Genomic DNA, 23,204 nt, shown 5'->3' on the forward strand with positions numbered 1-23,204 from the left:
AATATTTCAATATTCACCATTTACATTAGTATTTACATTGTCTCAACATGTTTAGAACTGATTATGCAACTATATGTGGAGAGACTGACATTTATTTTATTGTCATTTAAACGCGGTGCATTTATTGTATTGTCATTTAAATGTAGTGAATTTTGTTCACTTCATTTTGTAAGTTGATGCCACCAGCTAGATCTTATCCTTAGTCCATGGAACTGACATAATCAAGAGGATGGTGGGCATTTGGTGGGACCAACGAGTTTAACCTAGAAAAACACAAAAAAGAAAACAGTACAGATTTAAAATTAGTAAAAGTGCTGAAAACCAAATACAGATTTAGTCTATACATTTCAAAACGATGTTAGAAGATAGCTTTTGAAAAAAATCTGATCGTATTATAAATAAAACCAAATATTAATTTTCACAAAAGACAGTAAATTTTGTAGTTCAGTACTCTCAAAAAGGGACACATTTCTCCTTTCAGTAATGTTTACTGGCACATCATTTCTTCCAGGTACTGTTCTAGACACAGACATCTAGATACACTGTATGCAAATACAGTTTCTAGATAGAGCAGTAGACAACAGGCAAAATCTCTGCTGTCTTGTGGAACTAATAACATAGGGAAGACAGATAATTAAAAATAAGATAGATAGAATGAATTATTTGGAACAAGAAGGATTCAAAAATCGGGAATGGTTAATTCATGTTTTACATGCTCATTTCTCATACTATTAGGGAAGGCATCACTAGTCAACTGGCAATTTTTTTCTGCTAAGCCCAATGTGTCCTCACAATTTTTCTTCACGCACTGCTTTAGGCGTGGACATTGGAAGGCATGGAAGCCCCTAAAGTGTCTGTGAAGTCGGCATGTTTGTGTGCCGTATGTGTGTATTGCGGGAGGGGAGAGTATTCCTAACTTTCATCAGATTCTCAAAGGGGTCCCTGACCTCAAAAGAAGTTAGGGTTGCTAATTTAGAGCCTCTTCTGGATGATGTAATGATGGACTTACAGTAAGTTGGAGAACAATTGGCAGAATCTCTGAAAATACCTTTCAGCATCACAGGCAGGGCAGGGATCTTCTGGAAAGTACCATTCCTCATTTCCTTCTGTGGCAGTTCATTGTTCACATGCATTTTTATGTGATGGGAAAACTGAGATTAAGAGCTCCTTAAAGAAGATTACAATGGCAGACATCCCCACTTCCAGCCCACGCTGACAAAGCTGTGCTGTGTACCAAGGCCCCTTCTCCATCCCTGAGCTTCTGCAAGTCTAAGAATATGCCTGTCACAGTGGGGAGAAGGACCTTAGTCCGGTAATGCCAAATGAAATCAGCAGAACTTGGAAATCTCCATAGGCTTTTCCAGAAAAATGACCAAATGTTTGCAGTTATCTTTCAGCTTTTCTTTGGTGTTACAAGGATGCAACAGAAAGGTAAATTCTAGGCAAGCTTCCCATGGTACTTGTGCCATGAGCTTGAGAAAGTAACCAATGACTGCAGACTGTTGAGACTTCCCATTTCTGCAAAGAGATCTTTCTTGGAGGAGACAAGTAGGGACGGTAAAATCTCAGGGAAGGCTTTCTGCCTTAAGGATTATCCGTTCTGTAATGTGTCCATGCAGCACTAACAGCAGCCTGGGGAGGAGGGGAGAGCTACCCTTCAGGTGGGTATCCTGGCTCTGTCTCTTCCTGTCCCTCTGTCCTTAGGACAATGGTTTTATTTCTCGGAGGCTTAGTTTTCTCTTCTGTAAAAGAAGAATGATATCAACCTTCAGCGTTGCTGGAAGGGTTGGAAAGAATGTGTGGGAAGTCGTCTTGCAGAATCCCTTCCTCAGAGTAAGTGCCCAATGAATGGTCCAGGTTAAGAAAATCATCACCGTCATCATTTCTCCATCCCATTTCGATCCTTAATACTGCAGAGTAAATATTAGAATAACTAGAAAAGAGTCGTTTTCATTTCAGTGCTTATAATCAGTTTGCAGGTGTATCCAGTATTACCTCTTCTTCTCTGAACTTTTCCACCGCTGATCCACAACAAGCGTGTTATTTTTTTCTGAATTCCTAGAGCATGCATTGTTCATACAATATAACTTAGTACTTTGGCAGACACTGTCGTGTATTATTTAGTGATTATTTTATGAATATTAAGTCTTATTTATCCACCCAAATATAAGATGCATGAGAGACGGGCTATGTCTTACATATCTTGTCTTCTTTGGAGTGCCCAGCATAAGACTTGACTAAATCGGACCAGAATTTGAGCAGAGTTCTTTAGTAGAAATGTCTCTAGCTAAATTAGACAGAAATGCCTAAATTTTGCCCCCTACTCCATCTCTTTCTTGTGGTGAGGGTGTTGCCTTGGGGAAGACGAATGTGAGAATGGTCATGTGTTCACAAGGGTCACTGAGACCAACTTTTCTTTTTCTTCCTGTCATATATATATATGTACATATATGTGTGTGTGTGTGTATATATGTGTGTGTGTATATATATATATATTTATATATGACATTTTAACTACGTTATGCAGGATTTCATAGCCTTAGCATAAATGCTCATTTCTTAACTCAACAAACCCTTAATCATTCCCAGTTACACCAGCACCAGTGCATGGGTACAGAAATAACCAAGACACAGTCCTAGGCCTCAAGGTGCCAACGATGTAATGGGGGAAGGCAGAGATAAACAGATGTAAAACTTCAGGTGATCTTAGGAAAGCAGTATACATGGGGTATTATGGGAGCACTAAGTGAAGATATCAAAGAAGACTTCTTGAAGGAACTGACTACAGCGCTCAGTCTCAAAGGACAGTAGATACTGGGTGCTTGATATGGGGAGGGTTGGAAGTGGAAGAGAAGGCATTTGAGAAAACGAGAAGCATGAGCAGAGGCATGGCATCCTAAAACAATGTGGCGTGTGCAGAGGACTGCAAGGAAGCAGCACAGGGTGGCTGGAGTTCACACTGCACATCACAGAAGGATGAGGAGTGTGCCCGGAGCGGGGCAGGCACAGAGCCCAGATCACAGTGAACCCTTTAGGCTGTGCAGACAAAGAACTTGGCCTTGATCCTGTCAGTGATTCGGAGCCATTGACAGTGAAAGAGAAGGACACGGATGGTTTTGTGTTTTACTTCTCGGTTAACTCTGGTGGCTGCATGGAGGGATCTGATGGGAACAAGACCAGTTTGGAGACCATTCAGCCCTGAACTAGAGCACTTGTAACAGAGATAGACAGATGTGGTCAGACTGGAGAAATACTTAGGTGAAACTGGCATGATGTGGGGATTGATGAGATGTGAAGGATGAGGGTGAGGAGGAAGGAGGGATCACAGATGACTTATGGGTTTCTTGCTAGAATGAGTGGGTCCTTGGTGGGACCACCAATGGAGATAGAGAATACCACAGAAGAAACAGGTATTGTGGGACATAATGACTTGAGTTTGGACGTGTTGGGTGTTAAGTTTGAAAACCCCTGTGTCATTTCTAGGAAGTGATTTCTGACAGACAGTAAGTTATAATAAGCCTGGATTTCAACCCTACACCAATGACACGTACTTCATCAGGCTGTGGGCAGTAGTTTAAACCAGGTTACCCAAAGTGTGGCCTGTGGATCAGCAGATCAGCCTCACCCAGGGATGTGTCAGAAATGCAGATTCGTAGGCCCACATTCAGACCTGCTATTTCAGAATCTCTGAGGTTGGTGCCAGGAAACCATTTTAAAAAACTCTGCAGGTAAATTATAAAGTTTGAGAAACACTGGGTTAAACTCCATAAATGCATGAGATCACCCATTGCTGAACTCACTTATTAGTTACGGGAGGGTTTTAAAATACAGATTCCTTAGGATTTTCTGTGTAGATAATCATGCCGTCTGTGAAGGTTTTTTTCCCTTCATTTCCTTTCTTTATGGTATCTGTTTTTTTTTAATGCCTGATTGGCCAGAACTTTCAGTGCCATGTTGGTAAGTGATGAGAGCAGACAGCCTCGACTTGTTCCTGATCTGAGAGAGAAAACATTCAGTTCTTCACAATTAAGTATAATATTAACGGTACGGATTTTTTGCAGAAACTCTTGATTAATTTCCCTCTATTTCTAGTTTGTTGAGAGTTTTTATCACGAATGGATGCTGGATTTTGTGAGATGCTTTTTCTGCATCAGTTAATATAATCATATAATTTTTCTTCTTTAGTCTATCGATGGAGTGCATTATGTTGATTGAGTTTGAGTACTGAATGAATCTTGCATGTATGGAATAAATCCCAGTTGGTCTTGATGTATTATTATGTTTATATATTGCTGTATTGGATATGTTAATATTTTAACGATTTTTACATCTAAATTTATGGGAGATATTGGTCAGTAATTTTCCTTTTTACTGTTTTCGCTTGATTTGGGTGTCAAAAAATTCCATGAGGGTGTGGATGCAGGGGTCAACTTTATAGTGACTTGTGGTGGTGATCACTTTGTAGTGTATATACATGCTAAACTATCATGCTGTACACCCCGAATCTGATGAAATGATAATCTAAAAATTCGTGAGGGTAAAACTGGCTTCATAAAATGAGTTGGAAAGTGCTCCCTCCTCTCTATTTTCTGAAAAAGAATATTGTGTTGATTGTGTTGTTTTTTCAAGATTAATAATGTTCTGGAGAGTTTCTAAGCATGGTGGGATATTAAGGGAAGGAGGGGCCAGTCTTGTACATTCCTCCTTCCCATTGAGGGTGTTCCTCTCTGGAGCCCACTGTGCATTAGTCACAGCAGGAAGCTCCATCTAGGAGGCTCAAAATGTGGAGGAGATGTGACTTTGATGTGAGTCTTCATACTCACTGATATTTTAAGAGACACTAAAGAAAGATTAGAGATTAGCACTTGTGTAAGCAGCTTATAGGACAGCTAGCATTTGAATTACTTTCTAATTACTTAGAACTTGCCCTTTAAGTCTTTTCCTGTACTTAATAATACTTTCCCATAAGTCAGAAAGGCTCAGGAACCAAGGATTTAGAGCTGGGAACAAAGATTTTTTTTTTTTTGTCTTTTATGATATTTTTTAAAATTAAATTTTTTTTTCTTTTATGATATTTAGATTTTGTGGTGTACAATTCTCTAAGTTTTGACAAATGCACAAAGTTGTATAATCACCACTAAAATCAAGATACCAAATTGTTCCATCACCCTTCAAAAATCCCTTTCATTTCCCTTTATCGTCAACTCCTCCTCCCAGCCTCCGGCAACCACTGATCTGTTCTCCAACCCTCTAGTTTCTGCCTTTTCCAGAATATCATAAATAACATCAGACAGTACAGGGCCTTTTGATGTTGGAGTCTTTCACTTAGCAAAACGTGTTCAATATTCATCTATTAAATAATGTCATGACACCTATGTCACGTCATCCATCCGTAAGTCCTCTTTCTTTTTCTCTTTTTCCCCAGTGAGGTCCCTGCTGGCTTTATTTCTTTTGTCTGTGAAATCCAGGCACACCCAAGGTTCTTCCAGAGAAACTACCTGGTCATTGATCACCTTGTTTAAAGCTGTGTGACCCCATTACCTGGTTGACAAGATCAGAGATAGATAACTGACCACACTAGGCTGGGCAATGGCCAATGGCGTGACCTGGTAGCAGAGCTCTGTCCAGCGGAGGCAGAGTGCATCACTGACTGGCCAGGCTACTCCAATCCTCTTAGAAGACTCAGCGGCAGCAGGAGTCGTAGAGGCAGAGGCAGAAAGAGCAGCCACTTGGAACAGGGACCCAGGATTCATTTCCTGAAGACACAAGGTGACCAGATCTTTAGAACTTCACAGCGTCTTGAACAATGTTTCATTCTCTACCAAGCCTTTCTGAGGGTGATGGAATTCCCCATCTTCCATAACCCTCCTTGTATCCCATACTTGTACCCTTTTCATTGTTTCTTTCTAGATGTTTGAAATTTCCTTCTTTTGTCATTTCCTTTCTGTTTCAAGAACTTCCTTTATCCTTCTCTTAGGGTATCCTGGTGGCAGATTCTCTTAATCTTCCTTTGAGGATGTCTTTATTTCCCCTTCATTCTTGAAGGGTTAATTCACTTGATAATAGAATTCAGAGTTGACAGTTCTTTTCTCTCAGGGCTTTAAAAATGGGCCACTTCCTCCTGGCCCCCACTGTTTCTGATTTTATGAGAGCGAGTGGAAAGACCCATCCAGAGACAAAACACTCTCTGGCTCTGCAAGATGTTTGCTGCCTTCAAAACTCCTCTAATTTTGGTAAATACCAAGGGAACGCTCACTGGAAAAACAAACAAACCAACCAACCCTTAAGCTGGTTAGTTGCCCATGTAATCTGCTTAGGGCTACAGGTAAAGGATCTTTCCTTGCCTAGAAAGGATAAATTGACCTTCTTTCTCTATAATCTTATGGAGTTAATTCTCTTACAAGTAACAGTTTAGAGAAGCACTCTGCAATTCACTAGCAATGCATGAGAGTGACAAGCGACACAGGCATCTCGGTCCAGGTCTGCTTTGCTGTGTGGTACACTAGAAAGACAGCTGAATATGGGAAGTGTTCACAGGCTTGGGCCTTGCTCCTGGCTCCACTACTAACTTGATGTGCAGTCTTGAATATATCATTTAATTCCTCTATGACAAGTTTGTCCAAAGAGCTTAAAGATGCTGACGTATGAGCTAAGGTCTATTTAAAATTGTATAAAGTGATGTATAAATGAATACTAGGGGCTGAATGCAATTGGAAGACTGAAGCCAAGTGTCCCACCGAATGGAGCGGGAGCCGGGGCCCTGCACCCTGAAGGCTTTGAGTGTGGAAGATGCAGCAATCAGTTCTCCATTAAATGTCGTTAGTTGAGAGTTCCCAGCCATCACCTGGGCTCTTTCACGGTCACGTAGCACTGAACTGTGTGTCATTCCTGACTTGTGGCTTCATCTCTCTGAGGAAATGCATATAATACCAGTTAGGGAGAGAGGCTGGTACTTCTCAATGTCACTGGTCACGTGATCAGTGTCCCCACTGAAGCAGGGGACACTGTGGTTCACTCTCTTCTTTCCAGTTTTCTAGAGTTCCATAAGAATCATGTCATGGTGTGTGTGTGTGTGTGTGTGTGTGTGTGTGTGTGTGTGTGTGTGTGTATGTGAGAGAGAGAGAGAGACAGGTCGGGGGAGAGAAGCAGTATCCAGGGGAGTGTGTGTGTCAGGGAAAGGGAAGGATGCGGGGAGAGAAAGGACTAAAGGCAGCAATGGAGAAGGGAAAAACAGTATTGAATCACAATCTGCAAAGCTGCCCTTGGAAATCAACATTCTGTGTGTGTGTGTGGATTCAGGACCTGCCTGTTGACGGGAGAGAGCCCACGTCAGTTCGTAAGAGTAACCAATTATCAGAAGAGTCTGTCCCGGGCTCACCCCACACTCTTCCAACTTCTTTGCTCCTGGCTTGGTCCTCTTAAGCTTATGACGACAAGATTAGGTAGCAGGAGGGTATTACAGGGAGATAAATCAGGAGGCAAAGGTCCTTTATTCCTCTCCTGCGAAGAAGGCCACCGGACAGCCTATAGGAGAAACGCTCAGCTCTGTGAGTATGTCTCCACTTCTGGAGAGTTTAAGCAGGATATCATCAAAGGGCTTTGTGGTGGGGGTTGACCAGGCTCTAAAACAAAGAAACGGAAGATGAGAACATGCAGAACCTGAGGGCCTGGACCAGGGCTGGGGATGGAAATGGGAGAGAGCAGGAAGGCAGTACCCCCAAGCTGCCTTACAACACCCTGGGGCAAGCCGATAAGTGAAGCTTGATTATTCCTAGGTCACTGCAAACCTTGATTACCAAATCCATTTAGAAGGAAACCCAAACTGACCCTTCTTTTTGGCAACTTCATAGTAAACAGTTTTTTGGGGGAAAGGAGGGAGCTGGGGCACTAAATGACCACAGAGCAAACAGTTCTTCACTACCAGGAAGTGCTTGAAAACTGGGTCCAGGCACCAAGAGGCTGCCGTGGGAGCGTGAGGATGAGGGCAAGGGGCGGAGGGCCAGCGGGAGTGACCGCCGTGCGGGGCGCTGTGCAAAGCCTCCTCCCTCTGAGGTTAAAGCGTTTGTTTGTTCCTAGCTGAAGCAAGGTGCTTGCTGGGTTTTTGTTTTTGTTTTTTCGTGGCTTTGGTTTGGGTCTTCCTTGGCTCCCCAGATTATTTGGTTCTCCCTGCCTCAGCAGGACCCTGGGTAGCTTTTATGGGCTCAAGCCCATCAGTGAGGGACACAGCCCCTCCACCTGCATTCTCCCCATCCACGATCTTCAACAATGGGGTCGTCTGTCTGCCCCTATCTTTGCTGGGAGGGTGGGTGCTGGGAACCTAGGGGGACCACAGTAGCATCAGAGAGCTGGACTCAAGAATCTTCAGGGACTGCCCTCCCTTAGCTGGAAATGACAGAGGCTCACCCTCTGCAGCTCCAGACAGCTGAGCCCTGCTGCCCTGTGTCTAAGGCAGCCCTAACCCCAGCTCCCTGCAAGACGATGCCTTGAGATATTAATTACATTGCTGCCCCCACTTCTTTCTGTGGAATAACAATTTGTAATCTGCAAAAGGGGAAGGGCTAACGTTGCTTTAAAAACAGGAAAACAGTCTGCCTCGCAAAGGAAAGAATTACTTTACGCTTTTGGAGGCCAAAATGTGAACCGTCTTCTTATAGCTAAAATCAGGTCTGATACTCAGTTCAGAATTATTCAGCTCCAGGGATGCCCTTGGAATTCCTAGGAAAGCAAGGTCAGGATAAGTTCAGCCATAGGCGACATCTGTGGCTGACAGGACTGGCTTCCAAGGCAGGACAAGGTCGTATGTGTTCTGCTTTTCTCAGGGGTTTTACAGGGAGAAAAGGAGGGTGAATCCATGACAGAAACACTCTAGGGATTGGCTGACTGTTCTACGTTCTCAAAAATGAAATACTGGACAGGAAAACGTGATAAATGCAATAACAATTATTACCCAGAGTGCAAATCCCGAGGACCACGAGGATCAAAGGATTAGCCTGCAACGGTTATGTAACTCTTTCTGAGGAGAATCCTTTTATGTAATGCCTCATGCTCAGAATTAGACACGAACTCTGTCCAAGCCCAGAGGTGCAATGACATAAACATGCCAAAGAAACTTGCCAGAGGAAAGAGGAAGTGTCATCGGGGGTGCGTAGAAGTCAAGGGTGACTTTTGAGTTCTCTGGAGTTGCTGTTAGGGGTGTCCAAGGAATCCTAAAAGGGTTCTTAAGACAGAATCTTGAGACTAGACATTAGTGAATAGTTGGGGCACTTGAGGGATGCAGAGGGTTACCTGGCAAGCGTAGGTGACCGTCACCTCTCCAGTGCGTGACCAGGACCCTTCTGCGGATGGCCCAGGAGGAGGGGCGTGCAAATCCAGGGGAACCTGAGTCACAACCATAAGTTTGTTTGCATGGCTTCCTCGACCGTCGGAATGTCTCCTATATAATTACTCCTTTCTGAGCACTTTTCACTGAACACGTTATTCCCTCTTATTTTCCCCATTACCCTAAAAAGAAGATATTCTTTGATTCATTTTATAGATGGAATGAGGCCTAGAGAGGTGATGCCACTTACCCAAGGTCACACAGACAGTTTTGTGGAGCAGGAATTTGAACCCAGTTTTATTCTACTCTTTACAATGTATTTCCCCCTCAAGGGTGATCTGACTTAGGGTTACCTTAGGCTGTCCCATGATAGACTTTGAATTTAACATCCACAGTGGGGCCCCAGTTAGAGTCACCGGCTTATGTAGAGGGTGCCCAGTTAAATTTGAATTTCAGATACACAACAACAGCAAAAGTTTCTAAGTGTAAGTATATACCCTGGACTATTTGGGATATACTTATACTAAAAAAAAAATCATTTGTTGTATATCTGAAATTCACATGTAACTGGATGTCCTGTATTTTCATTGGTTAAATCTGGCAATCCTCATCCTAGTAGGCTCTCCAGATTAGAGAAAGGAAAGTTTGTAGTTTCTTACTGCTTTGAGAGAATGGGGGAACCCACACAACTTGATCTGTGAGAAATTCTCTCATTCTCCTCTGTGGCTTTGGCAGAGCTGGGATGTGTCAGCTACTGGTGGCACACTCCGAGACCAGTGCTGCTCTTGGCAGCCCACCAGCGATTCCCATGGTCCTAACCACGCTTGGGAGAGGCACCAATTTTGCCTGTTTACCAGGGCAGGAGAGGGCCCCCAGCACAAGAATTGGATTCACTGAGTAGAGGAGCTGGCAGTACATTTCCTAAAGCCACTGAGGGCTTTGTGAGGCAAAGATCAGCTGATGCTTTCCCTGTGGTTTGAGGGAGAAGGTCACAGGGACAGGATCTCATGACCCAAGGTTCAGGGTGTGAGTTCAATCTCTTCATTTATTTGTTTACTCATTTGACAAATACATATGGCATGCCTACGATGTGCCGGGTACCATTGTAGGTTCTGGGGCTACAGAAATGAACAAAGAGTGAAAAGGCAGCCTCTTGGAGCGTTTTCCAGTGGGGCATGAAGACCAGATCCATGGTGCATGAGCAGGTGATCCAGGGCCCTGGCCAGGTTCACCATCCCTGCTTCCAGCTCAAGATGAGTCAATGTGCTTCTGTTGAACCAGCTGAGGACTGGCAGGAGAGAATGAAAAAAGTAACTGGGGAAAAGAAAATAAGGGAAAAGTATCTTGGAGGCAAGGATTAGAATGTAACATAATTTTTTTAAGTAATAAAAAAATTGATAAATGTATGCAATAAAAGATTTGAGGGATGTGGCAGAGAGAGAGGAAAGATGGTTAGCACGAGCCAAACAGTGTGTGGGAGGATTGACGTTAACAATATTTGCCTAAGTCTATAATGGATGAAATAAGGAATTCTATGAAAACGAGTACCCAAGCAGTAGACTATGGAGGGGGTTGGCCCAAGCTGGGAGATGAAGGCTGTTGGGAAGTTCTTCGGAGCTTTTCAGAATCTTCCTTCTCAGAGTAAGTTGTATTGACATCTGTGATAGAAAAGGAGAAAGAAAAAAATCCTTCAGCTTAGCATAAATCATGTTAATTTACTATCACATGTTACCATAACATGTAATAACAAAATAATGTGTTGTGTTGTTTTATTTGTACTTGGAGAGTTACAATGTGCATTTCTTTAGCTAAAAGGAAAGCTGGGAAAACCATATTGGATAGGTCCTTAATTTGAACAGGAGAAAATGCTGAAGATTTCTGTGAAATACATGACTAAAGAACTTCATGTCTGGATGTGGAGAGTTAAAGCACAAAACTTGCTACTTCACATTCTGCACTGACGTGCGTGTGTGTGTGGGTGTGTGTGTGGGTGTGTGTGTGTCCACGTGTGCTGGGATGTATGAAATACTTTCACGGTGTTGGTACTCCTGGTTCAGATTTTCCTTCCCCAGATGACTACATCGTCATTCCCTAGATCTAGGAAAGTAGTCTCTGGGTCACATGATGATGAAATAAAATAAGGACCATAAAGAACAAAGACTATGAAAACTGAGGGAATAAACATTTAGAACCAGGTTATTTTGCAGCCGAATGGAAGAGTAGGCAAAGTATAAAGATTGTGTCAGTGCTGTAAAGGCTGTAGATACTCTTTAGTTCACGTCTCTCCCTTTGCAGATGGTGACATCGGTGATCAAATCGGAGAAATGCCACCATTATAATAAATTCACACAGAAAGCGAGTGGCAGATCTATTAGAACAACAAATCTACCTAGATTTTTGAAATCCATCAGTTTTCAGTTTATATCCCACTGCACTGACTGCCCCCATTGATTTATACCATATTTTCTTAAAAATTCCTCTCCTTTTTAAAAAAGTCACTCTGGGTGATTTTTTTTTTTTTTAATGGAGATACTGGAGATCGAACCCAGGACCTCATGCATGCTAGGTGTGCACTAAAAATCCCTTTAAAAGATAATAACTTCTTCCTTTTGGTGTCAGCACAAAATACTGAGCTTCTTTATCAAGGTAATTTTTCCCCTTCCAGTTTACTGTAAAGTTCTAATAAGCAATGGTCCTCATACCTTGAAGGGTCTTCTTTTCCCCTCCTACTGTCTAAGAAGCCTGAAAGAAAACCATCAGCCACCCGAGGACCATCAGGATGAGTGACAGCACTACATTGGCTCCTCCAGCTTCCAACCAGGGTCCCACCACCCCACGCAAAGGGCCCCCCAAGTTCAAGCAGAGGCAGACTCGCCAGTTCAAGAGCAAGCCTCCTAAGAAAGGTGTGAAAGGGTAAGACCAAGATGAAAAAGAAGACTTTCTATTGTTTTTTTTCCCTCCACGAGACTGTTTTGGCTATGAGAAATTAATGCTCACAATACTAAATAGACATAAAAATTTCCACCTTCCCCTCTGTTTTCCTTTCTAACACAATATTTGCAGAATCACGTTCTTAGTCCTGGAATCCTTTCTCATTCAGCTCCCAGATCGACAGCCAAACTGAACATGGAAAATGGAGCCTTTCAGAGTGACCTTGAACTTGACCTTCCAGAGTTTTCTTGACCACTCTCCTTCACTGATATAACTTATGCTTTAATCTGGAATACAGAACCACTGGCCACTTTCAGAAGGCAGTTTATTTTTATGGCTCCTAATCGTCTCTCTTCAGTTTTTCATTTTTCTCTTTTTCTCCTTGCCAAAACTTAATTTATTTTTCAACACACACCCATGTTAATTTCTTTTTGAAGCCATTCCTGACTCCCTTAGATAAACTTTATCATTACTTCCATGTTAGCATTTTGTGCATTCTGCTACTGTAACTTCTATTACTTTATATGACATTTATTGCTCTCTATCTGTTCCCTGAGACTGAGATTCCCCCAGAGAATATTTGTGTGTTTGTTTTTCTCTTAACGACCAGTGCCTAACACAATGCCAGGCACAGAGCAGGTGCTTAAAAAAAATACATGCTTTTGGCTCACTAAGCCAACAGATAAATTAATCATTGTCATGCCTTTTCTATTGCTCTCTCATTCCAATTTCTATTTTAAAAAGTGGAGTTTGACTAAGTTGCCCCACTGATAATTTTTTTTCTGTCTCTCAATTGTCTCAGGTTAAATTTGTTTAGGGAGCATATACCTCTACCCTGGGACTCAATGTCTAAAACCTGCCTGAGTGACCTTTCCTCTGAACCAGTTCCAGGCAAACAAAAGGAGTTTCTCAGATACAAAAACTTAAACCTCTTGTTTCCCTTTGAATCAGGAAACTTTTCACATGACTCATTCCAGGATCCTTCTGCTCTGACGACAGCTAATGGCTCTTGTGTTTTTTCCCATAGGTTTGGAGATGACATTCCGGGCATGGAGGGGTTAGGAACAGGTGAGCTCCCCGAAGATTTAAGCGAGAACTTTGCCCTTGGAGTTTTACCTTGTTTTCTCCTTTTAGCCTCAAGAGGCAGTTGAAAATTACCAGCAACATCTAAGGCAGCAGATTCTTTGAAACCCCAGAAATGTAGAGTTTTAATTTACCCTCCTACGTAAGTATGGATGTGCCCAGAGGCAAAAACTCTAACAGAAACCAGACTAGGCACAAAGCTGAAGAATCCTCTTGCTTTGGTAAAATACTCTTGAGGGCATATAATGGTGCATTGTAGACTTTCAAGGTAGGAAGGTTCTCAGAGTCAGTCTGGCCCAACATTTTTATTTTTCAGAAGAGAAATCTGAGACATAGAGGAATTAAGTGACAATCTGAGGCTGCAGAGTGAGGTACTGGAAACAAGGGTGGGGCCAGGGAAGACTTTCCACTCTACTGAGTGAACCACTTCTTTACCAACTTCCTCTTTTTACACATCCTCTGGCACCCAGAACAGGGCCCTACACACTGAGAGTATGTGGTACAATAGTTTTCAATTGGCTAGAATTTTCATTTGTTGCATAATGCACGCAAATTACTGCAGATCCTTTAAAAATTAATTGACTTTGGTTTTTACAGCAGTTTTAGGTTTACAGAAGAATTAAGCAGGAAGTACAGAGTTCCGATCTAACCTCTCTGCCATGTTCCTCCTCCTGTATTTAGTTGCCCTAATTATTAACAGCCTTGAATTAGTGCAGTACATTTTTATACTTCATAGACCAGTGTTAATGCATTATTATTAACTGAAATGGCTTGTTCATTTTTCGTGTTGTCCAGTTCTTTGGGTTTTGATAAATGCACGATGTCCTTTATCCACCCTTACAGGTTCATTCAGAACAGTTTTACCACCCCCAAATCTCCCACTCTCCACCTGTTCATCCCTCCCTCCCCACAAACCCCTGGTGACCACTCACCTTTTTACGGTCTCCATAATTTTGCCTTTTCCAGGTGTTAGAATATATAGTTCTAACTATGTATAATCTATAATATAGAAATTCTACTAGAGAAAGACATAGCATGTAGTAATTTGCAATTTGAATTATAGTAATTATTATTTTCAAAGAATCTCAAGCAATGCCAGTGCCAATAAAGATACTGAGAATAATTACACCTGTCCGGACTTCCATCCCTCTGATCCTGTGACCAATACCGACAAATATATTTTATTTTTTAAAGTTTTTTAAGTTTAGGTTGTTTTCTATAATATTCTGATTTAGAGTAAAGCCAGAACACAGTTACTGACTGAATGCTTTCTACTGTGTATTCTGATATTTATTTAGAGTAGGTTTTTGATTAACAAATTAACAAATATATAATTTCCTATAATTACCAGGAATATTAACAAATTAACAAATACATAGTTTCCTATAGTTGGAATCATATAGAATACAGCTTTTCCAGACTGAGTTCTTGCACTTAGCCATATTTATTTATTTAAGATTCCTCCATGTCTTTACATGGCTTGATGGTTCATTTCTTTTTATCACTGAATAATATTTCATTCTGTGGTTGTATCATCCCATTGAAGGACATCTTGATTGCTTCCAAGTTTGGGCAATTATGAATAACTATGCTATAAATATCCTTGTGCAGGTTTCTGTGTGGACGTAGGTTTTCAACTCATCCAATACACTTGTGGCAAATGGTGGCACCCATAGATATCAGTGTCCTTACTGGGCAATTCTCAGTGTATTTGCTCTTTGCTCTCTAGTGCCGCCCCTGGGGTCTCAAATAGAATGTCTAGCCACTTTATAAAGCTCATGTGCTAGTCTTCTAAATCATATGCTCCTCTGTTTTAGCCAAGTATATACAAGACCAGCAAATTCACTATGGATTCTAAATACATCCTTAACTCTGCCAACGTATTTGGAGTAGTGGAAAGAGGTTTTTACTGAGGGAAATTCTAAAGTCTTTGACCTGGTTCTAGTAATCTCTACAACTATGAGATTTTTTTGTCTAGGTGTCTAATCTCTCTGGGTATCAGCCAGCTTCTCTGTAATTCGGGAACAATAATATCTTATTCCTGACGCGAGGGACTGGATGAGATGCTGCCTTGAGATCACTTCTCGGTGTGCGATTGGATGTAGGCGTTTCAAAATGTAGCAGAACTGAAGGGCAGTCAGAGAAGCCCAAGAAAAGCATCTGGACTGGTAGCGAGAAGGAGGCTGGATTTCCACACCACAGGCATTTAAAGAGCCCCATTTCTCATTTTAATCCTTGACCCAACTAGAATTCCAGCTCTGTTCTCTCCTTTGTGGCTGTGCTTTTGTGAGACCCTGTGCAATCAGAGGGCTGCACTCCCACAGAGTAGCCCCAGTCCAAAGCCTTGGGTCATTTCCCTAAAGCAGAAGCAGAATAAAACCAACACAGATTCCTGGGGAGGGAGGGTGCTGTTCCGGGGCCATCAGAGCCCTGCAGAGGATCAATTAAGCAATTGGTCTGCTCCTTCCTGGGCTGCAGGGCCCTTCTGGGCAGCTTCCCAGTCCCTGGATAATGAATAGGAGAGAGGAGTGAGGCATCTCTGTCTGAAGGATGTCCTTTTGAACAGAAGGCTCTCCTGGGAGTGAGGCTGACTTATAAGTTCTTCTTCCCTCTCTTGCAGACATCACAGTGATTTGTCCCTGGGAGGCATTCAGCCACCTGGAACTGCATGAGCTTGCTCAGTTTGGGATCATATGAGGTGCCGGAGCATCTGCCACTCTCCACGCCACCTGCTATAGCTTTGCTTACTTCTGCCCTCTTGATCTGCCTGAGCCTTGAAATTCAGCTGTCGGAAGTGGTTTCTTTGACTTACACAGTCATTTCCCATAAGTTATTACTACGAGTTCTCTTGGTGTCAGACTCTCCCATGCAGAATAGTTGAGCTCAGACTAGCGGGCGAAATCAACTTCTGACCGGGCGTTTCAGACATCACCATATTTCCCTATCAGCTGAATAGATGTCATCAGTATTTCTCTAAATTTTGTCTAGGTCCTTCAAATCTGTTTTTGCTAGGCATTCATTATGACTGGTAGTAGGCTTTTAAGATACCATTTATGTCACTTCTCTCCCCTTTCCATGTAATAAAGGAGACATTTACCTCGAATCTCATGATGAAGTTGTATTAAATGCTATATGCAAGTATCTGATGCCCTGTTCTGAGAACCCCTTAAACGAAGAAGGCACAGTCACACAGGAAGTGAGCATGGCGCATGCAAAAGAACATAGGATTAGGAGGCAAGTCCTGCTTCTACTTCGTTACTTTCTGAATCATGACGTTTCTGGGTCTACATTTTATTGAACTAGGTCATCCTTGAGGTCTGATGCAGCTTTAAATTGAACAGTTCTAAGTTAGTGGAAGACTGGAGATTTAAACTCAAGACTCTGACCATGTGAGCCTTCTCTTCAGTGCCTTGATTCAGATTGAAAAGATTTATATACTTTAAAGTGTACGCTCAGATGCAAAAGGTAGGGAGTGGCATCCAAAAATTAAAATGATGGCTTGCTTCATTGCTGAAGTTGTGTCAAATGTAATGTGCACATAACTAACTATCTTTCCCCAACACTTTCAAGGCAATTGTGTAATTCAAGGGCTGCCGTGCTCTGACTTGGATGCTTTGGGTACTAGCAGTATTAATTTCTTCATTTCTGTTTTGTAATTTGTGGTAAGAATGGAGTAAATTAACTGAAAAGAGAGGCAGGATGGTAGAGAGGTGAGAGATTTGGGTTCTAATCCTGGCCCTCTAATTTTGGGCAGAGATCTCACCCTTGGGATCCTCCAGTTGGCCTGAGTTAGATAATCTAAGATTCATGGTAGCAATACATTCTGTGACTTTGAACATGACAATTAAAGGAGCTCAGGACTTGAGAACATTTCTTCTGCTACAAGCTCTGCCCTTACTATTTTGCACAAATGACACAGTTACCTTCTGGCCAGAAATCTCAAAACCCAAGGAACACATATGGACTGGAAGTGGGTAAGGAGACTGGATTTCCAGATTGCGGGAATTGAAAGCACTCCTATTTTTTTCATTTTAATCCTTGGCCCCACTAGAATTCCACTTTGTTTCCTTCTTAGTGGAAAATAAAAAAGTATAAAAGAAAAAGTCTGGTGTAAATTCAAAAAAAAGTGAAACCCTGAGATACAAGGAGGGCGGATGGCTCCCATAAACCCAACTGGAAGTCAGAAGTCAAGTGAGCCCATTGATGTGGTCAGCAGGGTTCACCTTCAACATCAGAGATCAGGTGGAGAAGGGTGGAGAGTGGATGTGAAGGGGCAAATTGGAAATAATCTGCAGAGCAATAGTATCGAAGACCAGACCCTATTTATCAGCCAGTGATGTTTCCTTAAGGGTTGGGAAATAACGGATATGTTTAAAACCTCCAAAGGTGATTCTAATGTAAACCACGGAAGTGGAGGAAGCCCACTGTTAAATAGGAGGAACAAACAGGAAGACGACAACAGACAAAAGAGAACAACTGCAGTGGGGAATTCTCATAGAAGTTTAGGGTTTGGAAGAGTTTTTTTTTGAAATATTCTGACACTTTCTTGATAATAAAAGCCATTGAGAATCTCTTGTTAAAAACACACAGAATTTGGGCCCCACTCCAGGTTTTCTGAATAAGAATCTCCACGGAAACATCTTGAAATCTGTATTTTTAATAAGGGTCCCCCATGATTCTTATATCCATGCTTGTCTGAAAACACTGATGTGGTGCAAGCCTGTATTTTTAAACGTTGAGGATGAGCTAATTCTTAACTTGTTGCTGCTCAGTGACCGGTTTAACTGGTTTACTTACCTCCAATAACAACTCCCTACTCCATGCCTGACCCAGGTCAGTGCTTCTTCAGTTGCAGAGAATGTCAGAAAATTCAGAATCTAAGTGTTGGACCAATTCCAAGAAGCTAGGGCCGATCGGGCGCCATTATCCCCAGGGCTGACGTCTTGCCATTGCCTGGCATGGCCACCCTCCCTCCGTAGCCTCTGTCACCCTCTGTCCTCATCTGCCTCCTCTGACAGGAGTAGAGGGACCAGGGAGGGAGTGAGCTTTTTCTCGGCAGGTTGGAGGCAGTGACCTTCACCTATCCTCCACCCCTTTCCTGTTTGTTTGCATCCGCAGTAGAAGTTGGGGATGGTGGTGCTGGTGATGTAGGCACCAACCCCCATTCCAGCGCTCAGAGCATTACAGTCAGAGCAGAACACGGTACACAAGGAGAAAATGCTCCTCTGGAGTGCACAGCTGGGGCAAAGAGACAGAGGTGCTAGAAGACAGTTGCCACCGTGCAGTTGACCTTGATTGTGAGAAAAGCAAGAACCACATAAACTGAGGAAAGGAGAACATTTTGTCAACAACTAGAGAAGTGAAGGGAAAAGACACAGAGACACGGATAATCAGCAAGTCCAACATTTAGTGCAAGAGGAAAAATAATCACGCAAGACTGAACAGCATAAAAACTAATGAGAACTAAGTAAATACGACTTTAAATTACTTCCAAAAGAGAAACAGAAGAGGACTTATGTTTTATCAAAGGCGAGAAGGGAAGGCTTACACGGGCCACAAAGTTGTGTGTTTGTATAAACTAGCATGTGCTTTGTGCAACTTGAAATGAGCTGTTTGACTTTCTTCTTACTTCACGAGGGCAGAGTCAGGCTGCTGAAAACTGACATTCAGAAGCAAGAATCATGTGGTCAGTTGTGCGTATCAGTCACACCATCTCCTTGGGGCAAAACAGTCAGGAGGTCTGGCTCTGTGGCACGGCTCCTTATAGATAATCAGCTAATTCCCTTGTGTTCTTTGGGCTCAGTGGTTAAGAATTAAAGCAAGGATACTGGAGTAGATACTTGCCAAGGACCCTTCCAATATAAAACTCTAAAAACCAAGTACTGAAGCTAAACATATTCCAAACATGAACAAACCATTCTTTTCATGACCAGAGGTTGTAAGTCACTGAGCCTATTTCTAGCTCTTTTCAGAACGAGTGGTTAACTACTTCCTTTCCCATTTCTCCAGGGCCCGTTCATCCAAACCATGTCTAGTATTGCCCCCTGCTGTCGTGAATGAACACTTCATGAACCCTTGGAAGACCATTTCTGTTAGATTTGAACCCATTGAGCTAATTCTGAGTTTGTTCCCACTTATTGACCAATTTAAATTGTTATACCACATGTTTATGGTGCACATGTTTTTCCATGCACAAGATAAACATTGAAAGAACATAGTACAACAGAAGTCTCATTTCGTCCCAGTGCCCTATGTCCTACTCCCATTCCCAGTCAACCCCTGCTATCAGGCTGCTGTGAATACTTGCAGAGACAATCTGTACATAGACACATGTCTATGCACATTGATAACATATTATATTCACTGTTCTATATCTTGCTTTTTCACTAATTTTATCTTGGAGATTGCTCCATATCTGTACATTTGAATCCACCTTACAGGTTCCATGTGTACGACCGAAGTCTAATTTATTTACCCAGCCTCGTATTGAGGGACAATTTGGGTATTTTCAGACTTTCACATCATTCTTCAAATAACACTTCGCATAGATTTATCTCTAGGATCAATTCTTAGCAGTAGAATGGATGAATTTTGAGGGAAGGATATGGCCAAATTAGCTTCCAAATAATTTGTCATGATTACAGAAAATATACAATATATGTTTTTCCTAACATTTAACCTACACAGAAGATTACTAAATTTTTATTCAGAGATTGAGCAAATTTTTCACAAAATTTCACAACACTAGAAGGCACTTTTGTGTGTTTGTGAATTGTCTGCTTATGTACTTTGCTTGTTTTCCTAAGAGATGATTGCCCTTTGTATTGAATTGTAAGGTATTATCTATCTATCTGTCTGTCTGTCTGTCTGTCTATCTATCTATCTATGTATCTGTCTATCTAAACTATCATCCACCAGAAGGGAATAGATCCATTTGTCTTTTTTTCTGTAGTACAAATGTTTTCCCATTTGGTTTCCTATTATTTTTACTTTTATTTATATTATTTTTTTTTACCATGTAGACATTTCAAATTTGATATAGTCATATTTATCCATTTTTAAGGACTTCTGTATATTCTATTCAGAACTTAGAATGTAAACTCCATGAAAACGGTGCTTTTAGTGTTATTCTTGGCGGTGCACTCAGTGTCTGGCATGGAGCTAGGCAGATAGTAAGCCCTCAACAGATGTTTGTTGAATGAATGAATAAATACTGAATTAAAAGACTCGGACTTAGCATTCCCATCTTAGCCTAAAGGCACTCTCCTTCACATTGGCCTTGTGTTCATGAATGCTTACTTGGCAAAACTGGCAAAATACTATGCTGACCTAGATGTTTGTAGGTTCAGCATTGGTAAGCTCAGCCGAAACTTCCACATATACTCTCTCTTGTCCTCAAAGGCAAGAGATTTCATGAGAAATTTCAATTAAAGACATGTCTACCAGCTCCTTGCTTATAGATTATTCACTGGTTTAGCAGAAATCTATTGCTCCCTGTTTTTCAGAATCTCCATATAGTGAATAAATGTTTTTGTTTTCTATTAGCGATCATGAGGAGTTAGAGCATATTAGTTCCTGTTTTTTGCTCTTTTAATATGTACATAGTTTAAATACATTTATATACATATGCTATATATGCATATGTCTATATAGTGTATATAAAGTCTGCATATCTCTGTGTGTGTATGTGTTCTCAGATGGGAAAAATTTGCTGTACAAGGGGAAGAAATTAATATTTATTTAACATCCCCCTATGACTAATGATTTATGATAATCTCACTTAGTCTTTAGAACAACAATGCAGTGTGTGCGTTATTAATACCGTTTTACACTACAGGAGAATAAGACTTAGGTTAAAATAGCAGAACTATGATTAAAACGCTGGTCTCTGAACACAAATTGAAAAGTTCCTTTCATCACACCTATTATTTACACAAGTTAAAAAGATAAACATTAAAATGTAAATGATCAGTTTCACGGAAATGCAAAAAGTCGTACTGTTTGGAGAGACATTCTGAGAATAAGACATATATGGTCTCAGTCAAAACATATTCAGTTGTGATTAAATTCTTTACTTGAAGTTTAGAGAAGTTTCTATACATTTAATAGCATCTTTAGCATCAACTGCTTTTTAAAACTCTGCGTTATGAATTGAATTGTATGCCCCTCAGAAAGATCTGAAGTCCTAGCTCCTGGTACCTGTAAATGTAACTTTATTTGGAAATAGGGTCTTTGTAGATGTAATCAGCTTAAGATGAGGTGATCCCGGAGTAGAATGAGTCCATAATCCAATATGACAGATGTCCTTAAGAAAAGGGGAATTGGGCACAGGAAACTATATTCAACTTCTTGTAATAAGCTATAATGGAAAAGCATCTAAAAATGAATGTGTGTACATATGTATGTATATGTATAACTGAATTGCTTTGCTGTACACCTGAAACTAATATTGTAAATCAACTACACTTCAAAAAAATTTTTTTAATTAAAAAAATTAAAAAAAGAAAAGGGGAATTTGACACAGGCATAAACCTACACAGGGAAGATGGCCGTGTGATGACACAGGCAGAGACTGAAGGTGTGCTGCCCTAGCCAAGAAACACCTGGTACCACCAGAAGCTGGCTGAAGCAAAGGTCCCTCCTACAGGTTTTAGAGGGAGCATGGCCTGACCAACACATTCATAGCAGACTCCAGCCTTCACAATTGTGAGAGAATAAATCTGTGTTGTCTTAAGGCACCCAGTTTGTGGTCCTTTGTTGTGGTGGCCCTATCTGCCTTTGTCATGGCAGTGTGTTGGGTCTTGAAAGGAATACAAAGGCTAATTATTCATCCCCCCAATTTTTTGAGCCTCGATTTGTGCCAGGTGCTCTTGCTAAGGGTTGCAGACACAACAAGGAACAAATCCAGACACAGTCCCTGGCTTTGTGGCACTTAACCTCTGGTTGGGAAGAAATATGTTAAACAAAACTGACATATAGAAAGTACTTCAACAGTGGTAAGTTCAGTAATTATTTGCAGCACATAAATCTAGATGTGTATTTAATGGGGAAATAACCAGGTAAGGTTGCCAGGACAGACATTCTCGAAGAAATGACAACCTGAGGTGAGATCTGGAGGAAAAAATGTACTTACCTAGATGATGGGGTGGTGAAGGTGTGGTGTGGGTGGGAACACACCAGGCAGAGGGAAGAGCACATAGAAAGGCCCCAGGCAGGAGTGGCGTTGGCAAGTTCAAGGACTTGAACAAAGGAATGCAACAGCGCAAGGTGGCAGTGGGAACGCAGGGCAAGACAAGACAGAAAAGGTAAGATGCTTTATGCCTCATGGGCCACGCCAAGAATTAGACTTTTATTCATCCATTCTAAGAGAATGGAAGGGAAAGTCAAGGTTTTCAAGTTTAGTCCCAAGAAAACAGCTGGTGGCTGAGGGTGGGTTTGTACATGAGTTCGTCCTAGGTTCTTCCCACTTGAATTATCCTGTGTCCTGAGACCTAGGGATGAGAGAGGCTGTAATCAAAGACCCTGTTGCTGAAATCTGGGTGAAGAAATTAAGAGGCCAAAGGAGCATGAGGATATTCAAATCCGGGGGGTGGGGAGGGGTGCTGCAGCTTCAGTAATATAGAGGGATGGTTCCAGAAACACCACATGTAAGCAGCACCAGCAATGTCTGCATCACTGGGAGCCAACATTGCCCCAAAGAGCCCCCAAGCAAAAAGAAAGGAAAATGGCAAGAAAATGATGATGGTTAGTTTTACGTTTATGATGGTTAGGTATCAACTTGGCAAGGCTACAGTGCTGAGTTATTCAATCAATGGTATGGCTGTGAAGGTATTTCATAGGGGTGATTAACAGCTACAATCAGTTGATTTAA

The 23,204-nt window shown here is 41.6% G+C and overlaps 1 protein-coding gene across 1 annotated transcript in view; it reads left to right on the plus strand.

The window, feature by feature from the left end:
• The window catches only part of PDE6H (phosphodiesterase 6H), a 32,708-nt gene extending 15,986 nt beyond the window's left edge, over window positions 1-16,722 (plus strand). Inside the window, exons 2-4 of the mRNA XM_010988867.3 lie at window positions 12,029-12,232; window positions 13,278-13,318; window positions 15,954-16,722. Of these exons, the coding sequence (XP_010987169.1) occupies window positions 12,099-12,232; window positions 13,278-13,318; window positions 15,954-16,030 (252 nt within the window). The 5' untranslated portion in view covers window positions 12,029-12,098 and the 3' untranslated portion in view covers window positions 16,031-16,722. The remainder of the gene's footprint in view (window positions 1-12,028; window positions 12,233-13,277; window positions 13,319-15,953) is intronic.
• The last annotated feature ends 6,482 nt before the right edge of the window (window positions 16,723-23,204 follow it).

The sequence above is a fragment of the Camelus dromedarius genome, chromosome 25, assembly GCF_036321535.1.
Source record: "Camelus dromedarius isolate mCamDro1 chromosome 25, mCamDro1.pat, whole genome shotgun sequence".
Taxonomy (NCBI): Eukaryota; Metazoa; Chordata; class Mammalia; order Artiodactyla; family Camelidae; genus Camelus; species Camelus dromedarius.